This window comes from Heptranchias perlo, chromosome 2 (genome assembly GCF_035084215.1).
Source record: "Heptranchias perlo isolate sHepPer1 chromosome 2, sHepPer1.hap1, whole genome shotgun sequence".
NCBI classification, from domain to species: domain Eukaryota; kingdom Metazoa; phylum Chordata; class Chondrichthyes; order Hexanchiformes; family Hexanchidae; genus Heptranchias; species Heptranchias perlo.
The window spans coordinates 95,902,748-95,923,119 of NC_090326.1; the positions used below are offsets into that span (position 1 = coordinate 95,902,748).

The 20,372-nt window shown below is 40.4% G+C and overlaps 2 protein-coding genes across 2 annotated transcripts in view; one reads left to right on the plus strand and one right to left on the minus strand.

Annotated features, from left to right (window-relative positions):
- elp2 (elongator acetyltransferase complex subunit 2) overlaps positions 1–7,699 on the plus strand; it is a 139,790-nt gene extending 132,091 nt beyond the window's left edge. The window contains exon 22 of the mRNA XM_068004524.1: positions 4,303–7,699. Coding sequence (XP_067860625.1) covers positions 4,303–4,459 — 157 coding nt within the window. The 3' untranslated portion in view covers positions 4,460–7,699. The remainder of the gene's footprint in view (positions 1–4,302) is intronic.
- A 10,997-nt stretch (positions 7,700–18,696) lies between these two features.
- The window catches only part of gabbr2 (gamma-aminobutyric acid (GABA) B receptor, 2), a 971,826-nt gene continuing 970,150 nt past the window's right edge, over positions 18,697–20,372 (minus strand). Inside the window, 1 exon segment of the mRNA XM_068004534.1 lies at positions 18,697–19,805. Coding sequence (XP_067860635.1) covers positions 19,640–19,805 — 166 coding nt within the window. The 3' untranslated portion in view covers positions 18,697–19,639.

The window sequence follows — 20,372 nt, forward strand, 5'->3', positions numbered from 1 at the left end:
CCAGACTATATTGGGATAATTGAAGTCCCCCAATATCACTACTCTATAGTTCTTGCATCATTCTGTAATTTGCCTGCAAATGTGCTCCCCTATCTCCTTCCCACTATTTGGTGGCCTATAGTATACACCCAGTAGGGTAATAGCTCCTCTATTGTTCCTTAATTCTAACCAAATAGAGGCTGTCTTTGACCCCTCAACAACATCATCCCTTTCCAGTAGTATAATAGCTTCTTTGATCAATACTGCCACCCACCCACTCCTTTCTTTCCTTCCCTATCTTCCTGAATACCTTGTAGCCAGGAATATTAAGTACCCAATCTTCCCATCTTTGAGCCAGATCTCTGTTATTGCCACTATATCATAGACCCATGTGGCGACTTGAGCCTGCAGCTCAGTATGTTTCCAGCCCAACGAGAAAGGAAGCAGTGCTGGATCTAGTTCTAGGGAATGGCAGGTTAAACAGTAAATGAGCAATAGGAGGCCTTCAAACAGGAGATAGTTCGGGTTCAGACTACATAAATTCCCACGAGGGGGAAAGGAAGGACATCCAAAACTAGAGCTCATTGGATGACTACAGTTACAGAGATTAAAATGAAACAGAAAAAGGAGGCTTATGATAAATGTCATGTTCATAATTCAGTAGAGAACCAAGCTGAATACATAAAAGTACTGGGGAGAACTGAAAAAGGAAATGAAGGGTAAAGAGAGTACTTGAGAATAGATTGGCAGGTAACATAAAAGGGAACACAGAAGTATTTTATAAACATATGAATAGTAAAAGGGTAGTCAAAGGAAGGGTGGGACTGATTAGGGACAAAAAGGATCGTCTTGTGGAAGCAGAGGGCATGGCTGAGGTAGTAAATGAATACTTTGCATCTTTCTTCACTGAAGAAGAGGATACTGCCAATGTAGCAGTAAAGGAGGCGGTGGTAGAAAAATTGGATGGGATAAAAATAGATAAAAAGGAGGTACTAAAAAAAAATTGGCAGCGCTCAAAGGAGAGCTGTCACCCGGTCCTGATGGGATGCATCCTAGTTTGCTGAGGGAAGTAAGGGTGGAAATTGCGGAGGCTCTGGAGATAATCTTCCAATCCTCCTCATATATGGAAGTGGTGCCAGAGGACTAGAGGATTGCAAGTGTTACATACCTGTTCATAAAAGGGGATAGGGATAACCCTAGCAATTACAGGCCAATCAGACTAACGTCGATGGTGAGGGAACTTTTAGAGACATTAATCAGGGACAAAATTAATTGGCACTTGGAAAAACATGGGTTAATAAATGAAAGCCAGCACAGATTTGTTAAAGGCAAATCGTGTTTGGCTAATTTGATTGAGTTCTTTGAAGTATCGGAAAGGGTTGATGAGGGTAGTGCAGTTGATGTTGTGTATACGAACTTTCAAAAAGCGCTCGGTAAAGTACCACATAATAGATTTGTTAGCTAAATTAAAGCCCATGGGATAAAAGGGGCAGTGGCTGCGTAGATACAAAAAGCAGAGTGTAGTAGTGAATGGTTGGTTGTTTTTCAGACTGGAGGGAAGTGTACAGTGGTATCTCACAGGGCTCGGTGTTGGGACCACTGCTCTTTATGATATATATTAATGACCTGAATTTGGGTATAGAGGGCATAATTTCAAAGCTTGCAGATGACTCAAAACTCGGAAATGTAGTAATCAGTGAGGAGGATAGTACCAGAGTTCAGGAGGACATAGACAGAGTGGTGAAATGGGCAGACACGTGACGGATGAAATTTAATGCAGAGAAGTGCGAAGTGATTCATTTTGGTAGGAAGAATGAGGAGAGGCACTATAAACTAAATGGTACAATTTTAAAGGGGGGCAGCAACAGAGAGACCTGGGGGTATATGTACACAAATCTTTGAAGGTGGCAGGACAAGTTGAGAATGCTGTTTTAAAAAAAGCGTATGGGATCCATGGCTTTAAGTAGAGGCATAGAGTACAAAAGCAAGGAAGTTATGCTAAACCTCTATAAGACACTGGTTAGGCCCCAGCCTGGAGTATTGTGGATAATTCTGGGCACCACACTTTAGGAAGGATGTCAAGGCATTGGAGAGGGTGCAGAGGAAATTTACTAGAATGGTACCAGGGATGAAAGACTTCAGTTATATGGTGAGACTAGAGAACTGAGGTGGTTTTCCTTAGAGCAGTGAAGGTTGAGGGGAGATTTGATAGAGGTGTTCAAAATCATGAACGGTTTTGACAGAGTAAATAAGGAGAAACTGTTTCCAGTGGCAGAAGGATCGGTAACCAGATTTAAGGGAACCGGTAAAAGAATCAGAGGCGACATGAGGAAACATTGTTTTACACAGCGAGTTGTTATGATCTTGTTAGCGTGGATTTTGGACTGTTGAATTAAAGGCAACGATGAAGTGACTAAGGGGTACATGACAGTGGTATTTACCCTAAAACCACATTGAAATGCGCTTTGTGTAGATTAGACTAACCTTAATTAAAGGCTTAAATATACGCATTACCCAGTTAAGTCCGAAGAACTGTTATCACCTTAAGACAGCATGCCTTTGTTTTATGCAGTCTGGTGCTATAGTTTTTATCAGTTCGTTATGAAATGTCCATTGTATTCTCAGACTGCAAGCCAGTTCTGGAATGTACAAACTCAACACTTTTAACTGTCTTTCCCACAGTCATAGAATCCATTTTATTTAATAGTGTCCCTTTGTTAATAGAATCCATTTTGTTTTAATAGTGTCCATTTTATTAGTAGTCAAGCGTTATGTACCCCTTAGTCACTTCATCGTTGCCTTTAATTCAACAGTCCAAAATCCACGCTAACAATCTGGAATGCATTGCCTGAAAGGGTGGTGGAAGCAGATTCAATAATAACTTTCAAAAGGGAATTGGAAAATACTTGACGTGGAAAAAGTTGAAGGGCTATGGGGAAAGAGCAGGGGAGTGGGACTAATTGGATAGCAATTTTAAGGAGTTGGTACAGGCATGATGGGCCGAATGGCCTCCTGTGCTGTATCATTCTATGATCCTGTTAATGTATTGAAAAATACAACAAAAGGCCCATGAACAACTAAGATTAGGAATAAATGAATGTTGGATTAGCCAGCAGTCGCTAATGGTGTGCCCTCGGATCTCTGTTAGACCATCTCTTGCTGCTTATATGCATATCAATTATTTGGACACGAGCGTTAGAAGAAATATCTAAATTAGCTAATATGAGGAACAATGTAGAGGATTACAGAACAGGCACAGTTTAGGGCAGAAAATCGACAAATGCTGTTCAATGTAAATAGATATGCAGTCGTATATTTTGGGGAAAAGAATGGAATGGAAATATATACTAATGGGTATCATTCTCTGGGTTGGAGGAGGAGCAGAGAAATCTAGGGGTCAAATATGCAGATCTTTAAAAGCAAAGTCATTAAACAGATAAAATGAGATTCTGGGTTTTATATATAGTGGCATTGTATACAAAAGCAAAAAGGTGATGAATTGGTACACGACATTGGTTAGGCCACAACTGAAATGAGGTGTGTAGTTTTGGGTTCCCCGTTCTAAAAAGGACCTCTGATCCATGACATAGATGCAGTGTAGACTCAGTAGAATGATTCCCAGATGATATTGTTATAATGAGAGACTTAAAGAAAATATAGGACTGCATCCATTGCAGCATAGTAGGTTAAAAGGGGAATCTAATGGAAGTGCTCAAAACTATGAAAGAGCTGAGAGGTTACAGTCTCTTGTACATCAGAAATAAGGGGGCATAATTGCAAGGGTTAGCACTGGAAGCATATAGGTAGAGATTAGAAAGATTTTTTTCATGTAGAGTTATTAGGATATGGAATGCATCACCACAAGTGACCACTGAAGCCAAGTTAATCATGACATTAAAAGGGAATTAGCTAAATACTTGAAGAGAAATATTAAAGGGTACAGGGCAATATAATTAGGGTAAATAGACCCAACCCTACTGAAATTTCTGTGGTTCTAAATCTTCAAAAATTGGTGCTGTACATTTAGTCGGGGTCATGTGTTTGTTGGACCTGACAATGTATTCAAGCTTGGAATTGATGTGCAGCTTGATTTGGAGTAAATTATAAATGGGATGATAAATTGTCATTACTGTTGATAACTATGGTAATTCTAATGTGTTCTGTACCTGAACATTTTGACAAGTCCGTCTCCCACAGCTGACAACACTGAATCATAGTGCACTAATTATATGAATAATGGAATTTACACTCTGTCTCAGATCATTCTGACATTTATGATCGACTTGGTTTCTTATTTACTTCCCTTAACTGCCTTTGTTTCAGACAGTGTCATAGTCTAACTGTTAAGCGGCTACGGTGGAGACGACCTGTAGGAAGAGCAGGTTATAATGATGAGGATGACAGCAACTGGTTGCAGCTAGCAAGTTGTGGAGCTGATCATAACATCAGTATTTTCAATGTTAATAGATCGTCCCTTTAAGTTGAATATAAGAAAATTCCTGTTAGGATTTGCTGCATTTCTGTGTGGAAAACCCCTGCAAATATTGATACCCTATTCTAACTTCTGGAAGACAGCATCAGCTACCCAAAGGAAAACGGTACCTTGATTTCAAAGAAACATTCTTTTAGTATACAATGACGGAAACAAGTGAGCAAATACCGAAAAAATATATAATACAGAATTCTGCGGATATTGAGCTCATCGTGTAGAAGACAGACAAAAATATGATAGTGTAGTCATCATGGGATCCCTTTTTGGTCCACCAGTCAACAGTTCTGTGGAAGAGAACAGTTGCTTGAAACAACACGTTACAGCATTTCTTCCTGCATATTGTGTCTGCGGTCCAGCAGCTTAGCAATAATTGTAAAGTGCTCTAGGGTAGAATTTATTTTCAGTAAATGTATTGGTCAAGGATTTGACATTTGCAAGCATTCATTCAGTGATGGTAGGTTGCATTGTTGGGTTTCTAATGCTAGAGACAGTGAATTTTAAAAATTAATGGTGTTCCAGGGTTTCAATTTACTAAACAAGCTTCAAAACACTTTCCACTGACTGTTTCTACAAATTTTAACATCCCCTTGAAATGAGGTTTTGAATCTGTGGAATATTCTCCCTTCCTGTACCTCCTGTACATATTCATATGTTTGAGGCAGCACTCCTTTGTTCACTAATAATTTTTAAAAATCACTCAATAATGTATTTACTTTAACCACAATAATTTTAACTCCTACCTTATTCTGTCAAGCTGCTAATCCTGCTTTCAGCCAATTTTCTTTTGTATTTTTATTTTTGACAATAATGGATAGCAGGCAGTCATATGTCCTTAATTGTTGCTGTAAAATGGCTTCAGCTTTGGGTACTATTTATAAAAATGCAACACTTTGCTCCAGAATTCCCTTCTGCCCTCTTTTAAATCTCACTCCTGAATGCCATTTGCTCAGCCGATGTACAAGTAATACTCGGCTAGTTTATTTTTCCTGTGCCATGGGTGTGAATCCAGCACTGAAGGAGAGATTTAACGCACTGCCATTGTGATTTTGCTGCCATTGAGCTCAGTAGATCCACATTATTTCACTTCATGTACAGTAGAAATCAGCTATATCTTCAGGATTTTGTACATGTCCTAATTGCTACTTGACTTTTCAAATGTGCATATCTTCATTGTATGTTTTGTGCTTGTTTTAATAGATATTCTATGTGCCAGTCTGCCTTAATTGTTATGTAATAACATCCCCTTGTACTGCCAGATGATGGACCTAAGTGCAGTAAGCAGTCTGAGAAAGCCAAACTCAATAGAAGAGGAATGAAAGGGCTCCAACTTTTCTTTTGTGATTTGGATTTTAATGTAAATGCTTCTGAACGTTTCTTTTCTCTGATTTCCCAATAATTCACACACAGACAAAATGGGAAGCATACAGGAGACTGCCTATTTAACAGAGGTTAGAAAATGTCCATTGAAAACTGCAAGACTCCTGGAATTCATCAAACGACCAAATAATTATTCCTAGAATTATTGCAGTAGTTAACGACAACAATTAGGTTCTGTTTCTCACCACAATTGGTGTCATCAGAGCCGGCACATTTCAAACACATTTTTCTAATTATTTAACAGTTTATAGTGCAAATAATGAGATTGCATCAACAGGTACTGTTTGCAGAGCTGTTTTATATTGGTTGCTATTTGCAGTTATCTACCAGGCTCATTACCCTAATAGGAAGGTTCTCCAAGGTACAAGTAACAAAGTAAATCCTTCTGTTCAGAGTAAAAATAAATTACTGGGTTCTGTATAAAATTACGGTGCTCGTCAAAAAAAAAGTTACTCTGCTATTAAGTATAATAAGGCAGATGAGATTTGGAACAATATTTACTCTCTATACCCTAAAGGTGAAGTTTGTTCCACATGTAAAATTTTTCCTATATTTTTTCCCATAATTTTCTGGCTCCTCCTTAGGAGCTTCTGCACCATCCATCATTCCCCTAAACCGATAGATAACTCGCTCCCAGACTTCTGCCAGTTCAGCTCTTAAAATATATGATCAGTTAACTTCTCTGATTTTTTTTTTCTCATTCCTCTGGAGCCTAACTGGCATTGAGTGTTTTATCTTGACAGTATGGGTGGGGGTGAGAGCGAAGAGAAATGAATTATGGGATGTCGCTCTGTTCTACCCGTGTACCACAGTTCATTATACACCAATGTGCTGTATCACCATGTTGCCATATATTTCATAATTTAATGATGCTGATTTTGTTGCTCTGTAACTTCTGTTTTATAGTGTAATTGCCTTAAATTATGGTGGAAGAATATATTTTAATACACCAAGCAATACTTTGTTTTCAAGAGCAATGTTTTTTTTAAAAAGCTGCTGTACAAATTGAGTACATAAGGCACTAGGTGCAGTTTTGCAGCAGTCGCTCCAAACCAACAGAGGGTGCTCCTCAATCACCTTTGGAAATACCAATGTGATGTTTGACTGCTCAGAATGAATACATTGCTATAGAAGAAAAAAATGTTTTTTAAGCAATTGTATCGTCAAATACTTTAATGGTTCCCAAAGTTGATTAACTTGCTGACACTTACAATCCAGGCTCACATGATGAGTTTTAGCTTTCAGATGAGGTGAGCTTAAAAGGGCAAACCATTTACTGACCCTATTAACTGCAGCAAGTTTCTGGAAAATATCACTTGATAAAGATCTTGTTACGATATTTAGTCCCTCCATTTAGTGTCCATTACCTATCAAATTTGCAGAGAAGTCTGGCTGTATCTGCCATGTTGGCTGCCATTGGCAAAAAAATTAAAATTACCCCAACAAATTACATAATGCATATATTACATACAGAAAAGTGGCTACCAGTAATTTCTGGGTTCAAATTATAGTTTATAATGTGATCAAGCTTTGCTGTCACAGTTAATGACCATCTCAAACCTTACAGATATTGCCTTCTAATCATTCCAGCATATCTATTACTGTCTTTGTAAGTTTCAAATAGTGATTCCTAGGAAATCACATGGATGATCCTCATCTGTATGACCTCCTGGAAACCACTACTTGGAGAAGCACGTCTAAACATCAAGAAGCTTGGGGATTACATCACCTACTTCACTCCCAGTGAATGGTACGGGCGTGTATTGTTTGACAAGCACATCACGGGAGAGATCGATTCAAGTTATGTTATTTCCATTTGTTTCAGACTGGCATTAAATTAGTTTTAAAGAATACTTTTGTTATAAATGGCCTCATTTGCTAAAGTGTATTCGCCATTTAAAAGGTATGTTCTTCACAATTTAAATTTCAAAGATCTATGTTATTTACAAAATTATGGATCTCCTGAAAGAAGAAAAATTCACACATTCTGTAACTATATCTTAATGTACCAATTCTGGTAAAAGGTGCTCATAATTTTGTATTGAGTTTCAAAGTCTAACGTAGATGCTTACAAACTGACAGTTTCATATTTCAGGATACACACACCCTGCAGAGGGATGATGTCACCACTGGGCTGCAGAATATCTCTGATGGGCAGCCAGCCTGATCAACCAAATGTAAACAGATGGTAATGATCTGCGGAAACAAATGCTGAATCTTAACTCTCAGCTACACAATGGGGTGGATTTTACTCAATTATTTTAAAGTCCCTTAATTTTAGATTTTTTAAAAAAAAGCTAATATGCACTGTAAAGGAAATTTAACATTAAATAGAATGATGAAGATAGATTTATAATTTATAAATTATCATGGATACTGTTGGCTTTGTATGTGCTGCCAGAAATGCTGGAGCAAATAATACCTTGCACAAAAGGGAATAAAAGCAGTTATAGATCAAATGAGCTAATTTGATGTGAAAATTGCCCCCATAGAAGAGACTACTTATATACTTGAGTCTGGACATTGGTATTTGGTGGAGAAAACAAAGCAAATTGGTATTCAAGAGAGCTGAGATGCAAATGAAATTTGGAACACTCAGTATTGGAACTTCTTCAGGGCAGACACGGAGTATTGCTGAAGCCGGGAGGCAGTGGCCAATTCATTCCCATGTCAAGGTTCTAAATGTTTAGAACACAATTGTAACAATAAAATGCCAATCAGCCAAATGTAGAGTTGGCGGTATTCCTGGGGGTTTCATCATGTAACGTTATGACCACAACACGTTGGCAGATGACAAGGCATTCAAGGACTTTGGAGAGGAAAGGGAGGATGGAGAAGGAGTGGTAGGTTGCAAGGACACAGGAGTCATGGGTGGGGTTTTTGAGGAGGGGTGGGGAGGTGATGACAGCAGATTTGAAAGGGAGCAACACAATACCTGAGGAGAGGGAACCATTTACAATATAGGCTAGTATGGAGGCCAGGAAGGGAAGTTGGGTGGTCAGCAGTTTAGTATCATAGAAGGTACAGCACAGGAGGAGGCCATTTGGCCCATCATGACTGCCAGCTCTTTGAATGAGCTATCCAATTAGTCCCACTCCCCTGCTCTTTCTCCATAATCCTGTAAACTTTTTCCCTTTAAAGATTTAACCCATTCCCTTTTGAAAGTTACTACTGAATCTGCTTCCACCACCCTTTCAGACAGTGCAGTCCAGATCATAACAACTCGCTGCGTTAAAAAAAAGTGTTTCATGTCGCCGGTGGCTCTTTCACCGATCACCCCAAATCCGTGTCCTCTGGTTACCGACCCTTCTGCCATTGGAAACAGTTTCTCCTTATTTACTCCATCAAAACTGTTCATGATTTTGAACACCTCCATCAAATCTCCCCTTAACCTTCTCTGCTCTAAGGAGAACAATCCCTGCTTCTCCAATCTCTCCACATAACTGAAGTCCCTCAACCCTGGTACAATTCTAGTAAATCTCTACACCCTCTCTAAGGCCTTGACATCCTGCCTAAACTATGGTGCCCAGCACTGAACACAATACTCCAGCTGCAGCATAACCAGTGTTTTATAAAAGTTTATCAAAACTTTTGTACTCTATGCCTCTATTAATAAAGCCAAGGATCCCATATGTTTTTTTAAAGTTTTCTCAACTTGTCCTGCCACCTTCAAAGATTTGTGTACATACACCCCCCAGGCCTCTCTGTTCCTGTACTCCCTTTAAAATTGTACCATTTAATTTATATTGCCTCTCCTCATTCTTCCTACCAAAATGAATCACTTCACACTGCTTTGTTAAATTTCACCTGCCATGTGTCTGCTCATTTCACCAGTCTGTCTATGTCCACCTGAACTCTGGTACTAGCCTCCTCATTGATTACTACATTTCTGAGTTTCGTGTCATCTGCAAGCTTTGAAATTATACCCTATATACTCAAGTCCAGGTAGTTAATATATATCAAAAAGAGCAGTGGTCCTAATACTGACCCCTGGGGAACACCATTGTATTCTGCTCTCCAGTCTGAAAACCAAGCGTTCACCACTACACTCTGCTTTCTGTACCTTAGCCAATTTTGTATCCATGCTGCCACTGTCCCTTTAATCCCATCGGCTTTAATTTAGCTAACAAATCTATTATGTGGTGCTTTATCAAATGCCTTTTGAAAATCCATATGCATATCAACCGCACTACCCTTATCATCCCCCTCCATTACTTCATCAAAGAACTCAAGTTAGTCAAACGTGATTTTCCTTTAACTAATCCATGTTGACTTTCATTTATTAGCCTATACTTTTCAAAGTGCCAATTAATTTTGTCCCGAATTATTGCCTCTCAAAGTTTCCCCATCACTGACTGGCCTGTAATTGTCGGATTTATCACTCTTCCCCTATTTTTAACAGGGGTGTAACATTTGCAATCCTTGTCTTTACTGCATTACTCTTGTCTACTCTCTGTTACTTCTTCAAAGAAATGAATAAGGTTGGCCAAGCATGACTTCTGGAATCCGTGCTAACTATTCTTTATTATATTTTCATTTTTTAGATATTTTCCTATTACATCTTTGAGTAAAGATTCCATTATCTTTCCTACCACTAACGTTAAGCTAACGGGTCTATAGTTCCCTGGACTTGTTCTATCTCCCTTTTTAAATATAGGAGTAACATTAGCTGTCTGCCAGCCCTCTGGCACTATTTCCTTTTCCAATGAATTTTTATATATATGTAATAGTGCCTCTGCTATTGTTTCCCTAACTTATTTTAATGTGTGCGGATGCAATCCATCTGGACCACAGGTTTTATCCTCTCAAGTTTGATTAGTTTATCAATTATCTCGCCCTTTCTATCTTAAATGTCTTCATATCTTTTTTGATCTCTTTGTCTAATGTCATGCCCACCTTGTTAATCTCCCTGGTAAATACTGAGGCAAAGTAACTATTCAATATTTCTGCCATTTCGCTGTCTTTAGCTGTGAATTTGTCTTGTGCGTCCCTTAGTGGCCCTATCCCTAGCCTGATTTTCTTTTGTTATTTATGTGTCTGTAGAATACTTTATTTATTTTTATGTTCCTTGATAATTTATTTTTGTAGTTCCTCTTTGCTTTCCTAATTGGTTTTTTTGGCTTCTTTCCTAATCTTTTTGTATTCCCTTTTGTTATCCTTTCCTTTATTGTCTATGTACTTAGAGAATGCCTTTTTCTTCAGTTACAGTTTTACCCTTATTTCTTTATTCATCCATGGTGTTTCATTATTGGCTAGTTTGTTCTTTTTTTTAGATGAATATATTTCTCCTGAACTCTCTTGATCACTGTTTTAAATATTTCCCACTACTGTTCTATCTCTGTTATTTTTTTTTCCAGTTTACCTTTCCTAGTTCCATTCTCATCCCTCAAAATTAGCTTTTTCCCAATCTATTACTTTGGTCTTTGCCATACTTAGGCCTTTCTCAATCATTATTTTAAACCTTATGTTAAGATAGCTATTGCCTAGATGTTCCCCTGCTCTTCTCTTATCTGATCTGGTTCATTTCCCATTACTCGATCCAGCAGTGATTCCTCTCGTTGGGCTTCTCACATACTGGGTAAGAAAGGAGTCCTGTACACACTTAAAAACTCCATTCCCCTTTCCCCACCTCTTGCCAGTTTATTTGGACGTAGTTAAAATCTCCCATAATTATTATTTGATTTTTTTTTGCTCATTCCATAGGTTTGCCTACATATTTCTTCTTCTGCTTTCCTTCCACTATTAGGTGGTCTGTAGAATATACATATTAATGTGATCGATCCCATCTTATCCTTTACCTCAATCCGTATGGATTCTGTTTCTATCTTAATATTACTTATGTGTCTTTTTTTTCTATTGCCATTATTTTGTCTCTAATTAGTATAGCTACTGCCCCCCCCCCTCCACCGCCTTCCTTCTCTATCCTTTTTAAATATATTATATCCTGCAATATTTAACTGCCAGTTCTGTCCTTTATGTAGCCATGTTTTAGATACCCCAACCACACCTTTACTCTGATCTCCTCCTATTTCTTTTATCTTCAGACTTGTTATTTTCACCAGATCCCTCCACCCTGTAGTGGTGTTGTTTCCTGAAATTGACACCATTTACCTGTACAGCAGGCTTTGTGACCATTTAATTGGTTAGAAAGAGATTACACACATATATTTTCTCTTAATCTAAAGATGCTGATTTATGATGGGGTACACTTCCATTTGTATTAGTAATCTTCCAGTACATTAGCTAGGAGGCCATTCTGCACATGATCCTTGTCTGATCATTGGTGGATTATTCAATTTGAGGGGAGTATTACTGTTGAGTCTGATCCCAACCTTATTGAAAGTCCTCAGGGTCTCTGACTAGTGATCGGGGGTGCAAATCCTGGCCCATTTATTTTCCCGTATTAAGACTAGAGCACGGTTTGAATTTAGTACCTTCCTGGAGTGTGTGGTTTAGGCCCACCCTGGGTGATAGTCACTTGCTGCACCATTGAATGGACTTGTGCACATCAAATCCACATAAACAGTTTAATTGGTGCAGAACTACAAGTATTAATCAAGGACCCTACTGATTCACGTTCCTTTAGATGCTTTGGTAAGCTGCTAACCAAAGATTTTCCTCTCAAAAACTCTCTTTTTAAAAAAAAATGAACTTTCAACTCAATTTCTACAGCCATCTGAGGCCTTTCCTTGTCCTTCAGAACTTAGGCACAGGAATAACTAAGAAGGTAATTTTCCTAATGCCCTGAGCCAGCTAGCTCTTACCATATTTGTCTGAGGTTTTCAGCCTGTACCATAGACTGTAAGATATCACTCGAGAAAGTTGAAAAGCTGTCCTGCCAGTGTAAATGACACTAGCTGATTTCACTCCCACCTACATTAACACTGCCAACCAATCAGTGCCTCCTACCATACAGCACCAACCTAAAGTATTTCAACTGCATGGTGCCAATTGTTTCATTCACACCTAAGCCAATAACAAAAATACTGACCATTATCAGTCTTGGGTTGGGTTGGTTTGAGATGAGCTGGCTAAGGCCTTTTTCCAAGGCTCTACCCGCTTCTTGACCTTCAGCAGCATCAGGTGCCATAGCCTCAACCAATACGAAGGCATCATCTGGAAATAGATCATCTTCTTTGACATTAGTTGATAATAATGAGGGATTTCAACCAACCAGTATCAAAGATGTTGGAACTCCATCGTGCCAAGGGCTGGTTTTGATAAGCCCTTTCCTGCCTCCTTGTTGCCAACCTTGTGCAGCCCTGACACTGTCTTGGGCAGACGATCTAGCGTCAATGTATTGTTGGGTGTGCTGAGGTTTTTCCAGCCCATATTGACTATCGCAGCTCTCCAATGGTCGAGACAGTGGACTTGTACCATAAAATAGGCCATCCTCGTGAAGACAGCGCCTAATTAGATTTGGACTGTGATGAACACAAGAAATAGGAGCAGGAGTAGGCCAATCGACCCCTCGAGCCTGCTCCGCCATTCAATAACCTCAAATCTAAAGAACACAAGAAGTAGGAGCAGGACCCGGCCACTCAGCCCCTGGGCCTGCTCCGCCACCCATGGGGCCTTGACCGATCCGAACTCAGCTTCATGTCCAATTTCCTGCCCGCTCCCCATAACCCCTAATTCCCTTTACTTCCAGGAAACTGTCGATTTCTGTTTTAAATTTATTTAATGATGTAGCTTCCTGGGGCAGCAAATTCCACAGACTTACTACCCTCTGAGTGAAGAAGTTTCTCCTTATCTCAGTTTTGAAAGAGCAGCCCCTTATTCTAGGATTATGCCCCCAAGTTCTAGTTTCACCCATCCTTGGGAACATCCTTACCGCATCCACCCGATCAAGCCCCTTCACAATCTAAAATGTTTCAATAAGATCGCCTCTCATTCTTCTGAACTCCAATGAGTAGAGTCCCAATCTACTCAACCTCTCCTCATATGTCCGTCCCCTCATCCCCGGGATTAACCGAGTGAACCTTCTTTGTACTGCCTCGAGAGCAAGTATGTCTTTTCTTAAGTATGGACACCAAAACTGTATGCAGTATTCCAGGTGCGGTCTCACCAATACCTTATATAACTGCAGCAATACCTCCCTGTTTTTATATTCTATCCCCCTAGCAATAAAAGCCAACATTCCATTGGCCTTCTTGATCACCTGCTGCACCTGCATACTAACTTTTTGATTTTCTTGCACTAGGACCCCCAGATCCCTTTGTACTGCAGTACTTTCCAGTTTCTCACCATTAAGATAATAACTTGCTCTCTGATTTTTCCTGCCAAAGTGCATAACCTCACATTTTCCAATATTGTATTGCATCTGCCAAATCTCCGCCCGCTTACCTAGCCTGCCTGTATCCCCTTGTAGGTTTTTTATGTCCTCCTCACTCTCTACTTTCCCTCCCACCTTTGTATCATCTGCAAACTTTGATATGTTACACTCGGTCCCCTCCTCCAAATCGTTAATATAGATTGAAAAGAGTTGGGGACCCAGCACCGACTCCTGCGGAACACCACCGGCTACTGGTTGCCAGTCCGAGAATGAACCATTTATCCCAACTCTCTGCTTCCTGTTAGATAACCAATCCTCCACCCATGCCAGAATATTACCCCCAATCCAGTGATTCTTTACCTTGAGCAATAATCTTTTATGTGGCACCTTGTCGAATGCCTTCTGGAAGCCTAAATACACTACGTCCACTGGTTCCCCTTTATCCACCCTGTACGTTATGTCCTCAAAGAACTCAAGCAAATTTGTCAGACGTGACTTCCCCTTCATAAAGCCATGCTGACTTTGTCCTATTAAATTATGTTTATCTAAATGTTCCGTTACTGTCTCCAGCATCATTGGTGGAGGCCTTATATCTGGCAAACTGCTCTGCTAGATTGCCACCAAGATGCTGGAGACAAAAATCTATGGCCTATAAATTATAGGATATGGCAGGCAGGATGTGCGTGTGCATTTCCTGCCTGAAGTGCCGCCCGCCATACTGGGAAAGGGCGGCACGGCAGGTGGGAAATGCCTTGTGCTCCTGAAACAGGTGTTAGGACCTTTGCATATGCACATCAAGGCAACATTTGACTGAGTGTGGCATCAAGGAGCCCGAGTAAAATTAAAGTCAATGGGAATCGGGGGGGAAACTCTCCAGTGGCTGGAGTCATACCTAGCACAAAGGAAGGTGGTAATGGTTGTTGGAGGCCAATCAACTCAGCACAAGAACATCACTGCAGGAGTTCCACAGGGATGTGTCTTCATCTTTAGCATCAATGACCTTCCTTCCATCATAAGATCAGAAATGGGGATGTTCGCTGATGATTGCACAGTGTTCAGTTCCATTCGCAAACCCTCAGATAATGAAGCAGTCCGTGCCCGCATGCAGCAAGACCTGGACAACATCCAGGCTTGGGCTGATAAATGGCAAGTAACATTCATGCTACACAAGTGCCAGGCAATGACTATCTCCAACAAGAGAGAGTCTGACCACCTCCCCTTGACATTCAATGGCATTACCATCACCAAATCGCCCACCATCAACATCCTGGGGGTCACCATTGACCAGAAACTTAACTGGACCAGCCACATAAATAATGTGGCTACAAGAGCAGGTCAGAGGCTGGGTATTCTGCGGCGAGTGACTCACCTCCTGACTCCCCAAAGCCTTTCCACCATCTACAAGAGTGTCAAGAGTGTGATGGAATACTCTCCACTTGCCTGGATGAGTGCAGCTCCAACAACACTCAAGAAGCTCGACACCATCCAGGACAAAGCAGCCCGCTTGATTGGCACCCCATCCACCACCCTAAACATTCACTCCCTCCACCACCGGCGCACCATGGCTGTAGTGTGTACAATCTACAGGATGCACTGCAGCAACTTGCCAAGGCTTCTTCGACAGCACCTCCCAAACCCGCAACCTCGACACCTAGAAGACCAAGGGCAGTAGGCATATGGGAACAACACCACCTGTACATTCCCCTCCAAGTCACACACCATCCCGACTTGGCAATAGATCGCCGTTCCTTCATCGTTGCTGGGTCAAAATCCTGGAACTCCCTACCTAACAGCACTGTGGGAGAACCTTCACCACACAGACTGCAGCGGTTCAAGAAGGCGGCTCACCACCACCTTCTCAAGGGCAATTAGGGATGCGTAATAAATGGTGGCCTTGCCAGCGATACCCACATCCCATGAATGAATTAAAAAAAAGTGGCCTGACACGTGTTTGAGGCCCCACTGCAAGACTGGTTTCCCCCAAGGCAGCCGGTGCTGGAAAACCAGACCTTGGGCCTGTCTGTTACCAACAAGGTATGATTTTGAAATATCCTTAACTGAATGTGGAGCCAGGAGGTGCAGGAGTGCTCTTCCTGACCTCACATTTAAAGAACACGAACTTCCATTCTCCGATCTCCCCGAACCTCCCGGGCCTCTGATCCTCTCACTTTCCTTCCGGGCAGCAGCCTGATCTTCAATCACTCTTTGGCGGCAGGCTCTTGGCGCCATGCCAGCTTGATGGAAATGAAGTCCGTGAGAGCCTCGGGCCTCACCATTTTGGTGCAGGGATCGTACCCTCTTCACCAACCCTGAGCACCCCCGCGTGAGCTGAAAACAATTTAACAATTTCAAATTTGGTCGATTCGTAAAGTAAAACATTGCACATGTTAAGGACCCTTCAATGTCAATGTACTAACCATATTAAACAAAGATGTTATCAATTAAAAGAATTAATGTAGCAGAGCTATTTTTGCCATGAAAACAAATAGAGCCATTTCTGTCACAGTGGAGAATATCATTCTTTAGATATGGCAGTTTGAATCAGAGTGTTACATGGAGCTCATGGTGTCAAAGTAATCGCCGCACTCAGTGGTCTTTGTATAATGTTGCAATATGGGAAGCACCAGGAATCCAGCATACACCTCTCTCAGATCTGTAAGAGTCAGTTTATTCCACACAACAGAAGAATACAAGAATCTTGAGTTTTTGTATTTTATTCATAAAAACAGATTCGCAACAATTTATTAAAAATTGATTCATGCAGTATAAGGGTACAAGAAACCTTCGGTCCATTTACAGTTTATCCTGGCAGTTCCAGTCTAGTTTAAAGCATTTGTGCACTAATATGATTTGGAAAATGCCATTAGGGCACAGCCTTCTCATAAATTTACCCTTTTTTGCTGCTGTATAAAAGAACAGAAACATTAAATAACTATATTACTTTGTGGGTCTTTGATATTAGCAGGAAATAAAAATGTTTCCTTATGGGAAAGAACTACTGTATCATTAAGACAGAAATGTACTGCATGGTTTAAACCTAATAAACTGCACACAGTCAGTATTCACAGACAGTCACAGATACACACGCTCACCTCCAACAGTCCAATACTTTTTTTTGTTTTTTCCTGCTATGTTAGAATAATATTTCTACAGAGAACTTGTGTATACATTATATACAGTATTCAGTCCTCCTCCCATATGATGAACTGTCTTCAAAAATAAACCTGGTTAGAAGTTGAATTAAGGAGGCAGGGAAATACATTAACAGCCAGTGTTATCATTCAGGATACCAGAAAACAGCATTTCTTCACAACGTTAATTAAAAGCTTATTAGGACTGGTTTATCAATGCACTGAGCATGCTCCTTTGACGTGGAGGGACATGGGACTGTGCAACCATGACAGAAATACAAAATTGGCTCGGGAAAGTGCATACTTCAATGGGGCCTTTTGGTCACGATCAGAATCTAAATTATGACATACAACTATTGACTGCAGTGGTATCTAAATCTACCATTTAAACACTTCTCCATGCCAGTCAAGATGAGTTCCTGATGCATGCTGTCAGGGAGCGAGGGCTCAAACCCACACTTCTCAGCTGTCTTAATGACCAACTAGGAACTATCCTCCTCAAAGGGGGCATAAGCAGCATCTTGTTGGGATCTAATTGACTCCAAGATGATGCATGGCAATGGGAGATGGCACAGAGTCACTCCTCTGAGACAGACTTGGAAACACAATACCTGAGCCAGGTAGTTAGACAGTACTCTAAAATGCTGCTAATGATTGATCAGTGAACACAGCTCACTAATGGAACCCGGAGGGGTAGACCTGTCACAGGCATTGGGATTCTTCACACTTGGCTCTAGATAATCCTGCAAAGTAATGTCCTAACAGGTAGGACAATCCGAGCTGGACAAGCAACTGGAAGCTTACCAGTGCTTTGTGTTGGTAAACTGCACAGTCCTAGCCAGTTAAAGGCCAGCAGTACTTTTACACATACTTGGAGGCCCTAAACCTTGGCTATTGCCCAGCTGCTCTTAAATTCTAGGGGAGTAGATAAATGTGGTGTGCCCTATGGGGACAGAATGTGCACTGCATATCAGACAAATAGAAGCTACTTATGTGGACTTGTGTGATTTGTGTTGGAGATTCTTAAGTATGATGACAGGTTTCTGTACGTGTCAGTCACCCAGCTGACCATACAAAAATGGTCACCAGTTACACTGTGGCTCAACTAGCACTCAGCATATTTTTCTTATTATACCCTTGGACTTAAGTTTAGTTTCAAAACAGATTTTGTTTCATTTGTCTTTTTGTACTGCCGAGATGTGTACTTTGTGACAACAGCACGATAATTTCTCCCTTGTCTGCTGACATAATTCACTGAAGCAGGTTGGGGAGAAATAATTAAAACAATTTATTCACATGTGACAGTTCTCCAACCAAGTCATGTGTAGTATTTTGACCAAGGTTATAATAAATATGTATGCAGAGTGAGATAGCTAAGTAAAGTTACAGACAGGCATATGGGAAGACAGAGATGGAGAAAGTGATGTATATCCACATCAAACCTGTTTATCTCTTGCTTTCAGTACATGAAGTAAGAAAACTTAGCACTTTTTGTTCTCTGTTGTTCAACCAGTGCCTGCATCCTCATGTCTACTGGTGCTACTCAGGTTCTGATTTGGTAACACCAGTTTCAGTCTGTAGTACTACAAACGTGCACCGAAACCAGAAATCATCAATACTACATGCGAGCAAGAGACAACATGTTTCATCAGAACAACGGTTTAGGACACAAGCAAGCCATAACATTTTTAGCTGGCAAACCTCACTCCTTATCAAACTGGTAACAAGATCACTTCTATATCAATCTAAATACTGTCCACTTACCATGTTCAAAAGACCCCTGTGACTTATTAGAATGTGTCTTCCTAAATCAATTATATGTTTCTACACTAGAAACACATTCCTACATTGGACATATGTATTACAGAGCTTCATTCTCCATATCAAAATTTGCTTAGGGATCTAGTTCACAATGTTTCTTTTGTGTGTTCATGTGCAGAAATCGTGACAATATTTGTTTTTATGCTACAATTGAAATTTCAATTTATATGCTGGATTTTGTTTGAAGTGTGAACCTTTATTATATATCAAATTTTGCATAGCAACTCAATTTTCTCCCTTCATGATTGTGGCATTAAAAAACAATTGTGCAGTTTTGATAAAACTTCAGTCCCTGCTTCCTTAAGAAAACCTGTCACTCTTTCTGGGAAGGAAACGTACATCCAGTTTATGCAGAAACAAAAACTTCACAGATAAGGCTACAGGTCAGATTCAGGACATCTCTCCCAGACCACACAAGCTGGCTCGGGAATCCAGTCGTGTCTGTTTCAAATGCCTATTCCTCTGTGGTTAGGAGAGCGTGCGTTGTGTACGTAGCAGAGAACTAGGTGGAGTACACAGTCCAAACGTTGAGTACGCATCAGTTCAGGCTACAAAGCCTCTTCTTTACAGGCCGGAAACCATGACTCGAAATGGTGGCTGCACATGTCTGTGCCGAGGGCTGGCACTGGGACTAACACATGGACTGGCACAACTAGCATCAACTCCACCTATTGATGGCAAGTAGGCATGATGAAGAATGGGGAGCTGTAAAGACAGTCTGCGCTGTATACTGTGAAAGAGAATAAAAAATTATTAATCATCACTTATGGGACATTTGCTAAAATTTAAACAGAGTGAAATCTGCACTAGCAGTAAGGGTAAAATCTGTTTAAATAATTGTTTCCAGTGACACATTTGTGCTGAAACTTGCTGGCTTGATCCACTCTTCATTTTTTGATTAGTGCCTGCAAATACAGATCACCAATACTATCAAAGACCACATAATGATGTAAAACAGCAAGAGAGATAAAACCTCTGTTTGTGGGCTATTTATGGGTATGTTTCCATTGTTGCCGGAAAGGTAATCTTGTTTCTTCTTCATTGAATCCATTTTCATTTCCCATGTGGTCTGTTTATGTTGCTTCTCCTTTAAATTGCTACCCATTCTACCAGTGGAATGTGGTCAACTTTCTTAATTAGATTCTTGGTCACTCAGGTAAAATGCTCCCTTGCTCATCCCTCACACCTCGGGCAGGAGAAAAGAGAGATACAGAAGCAGAAAAAGAGACACAGAGAGGGAAACAGAAGTATAAAGACAGCAAAGAGAGATAAGTCTCTAACTTACTGTGTGCATTGC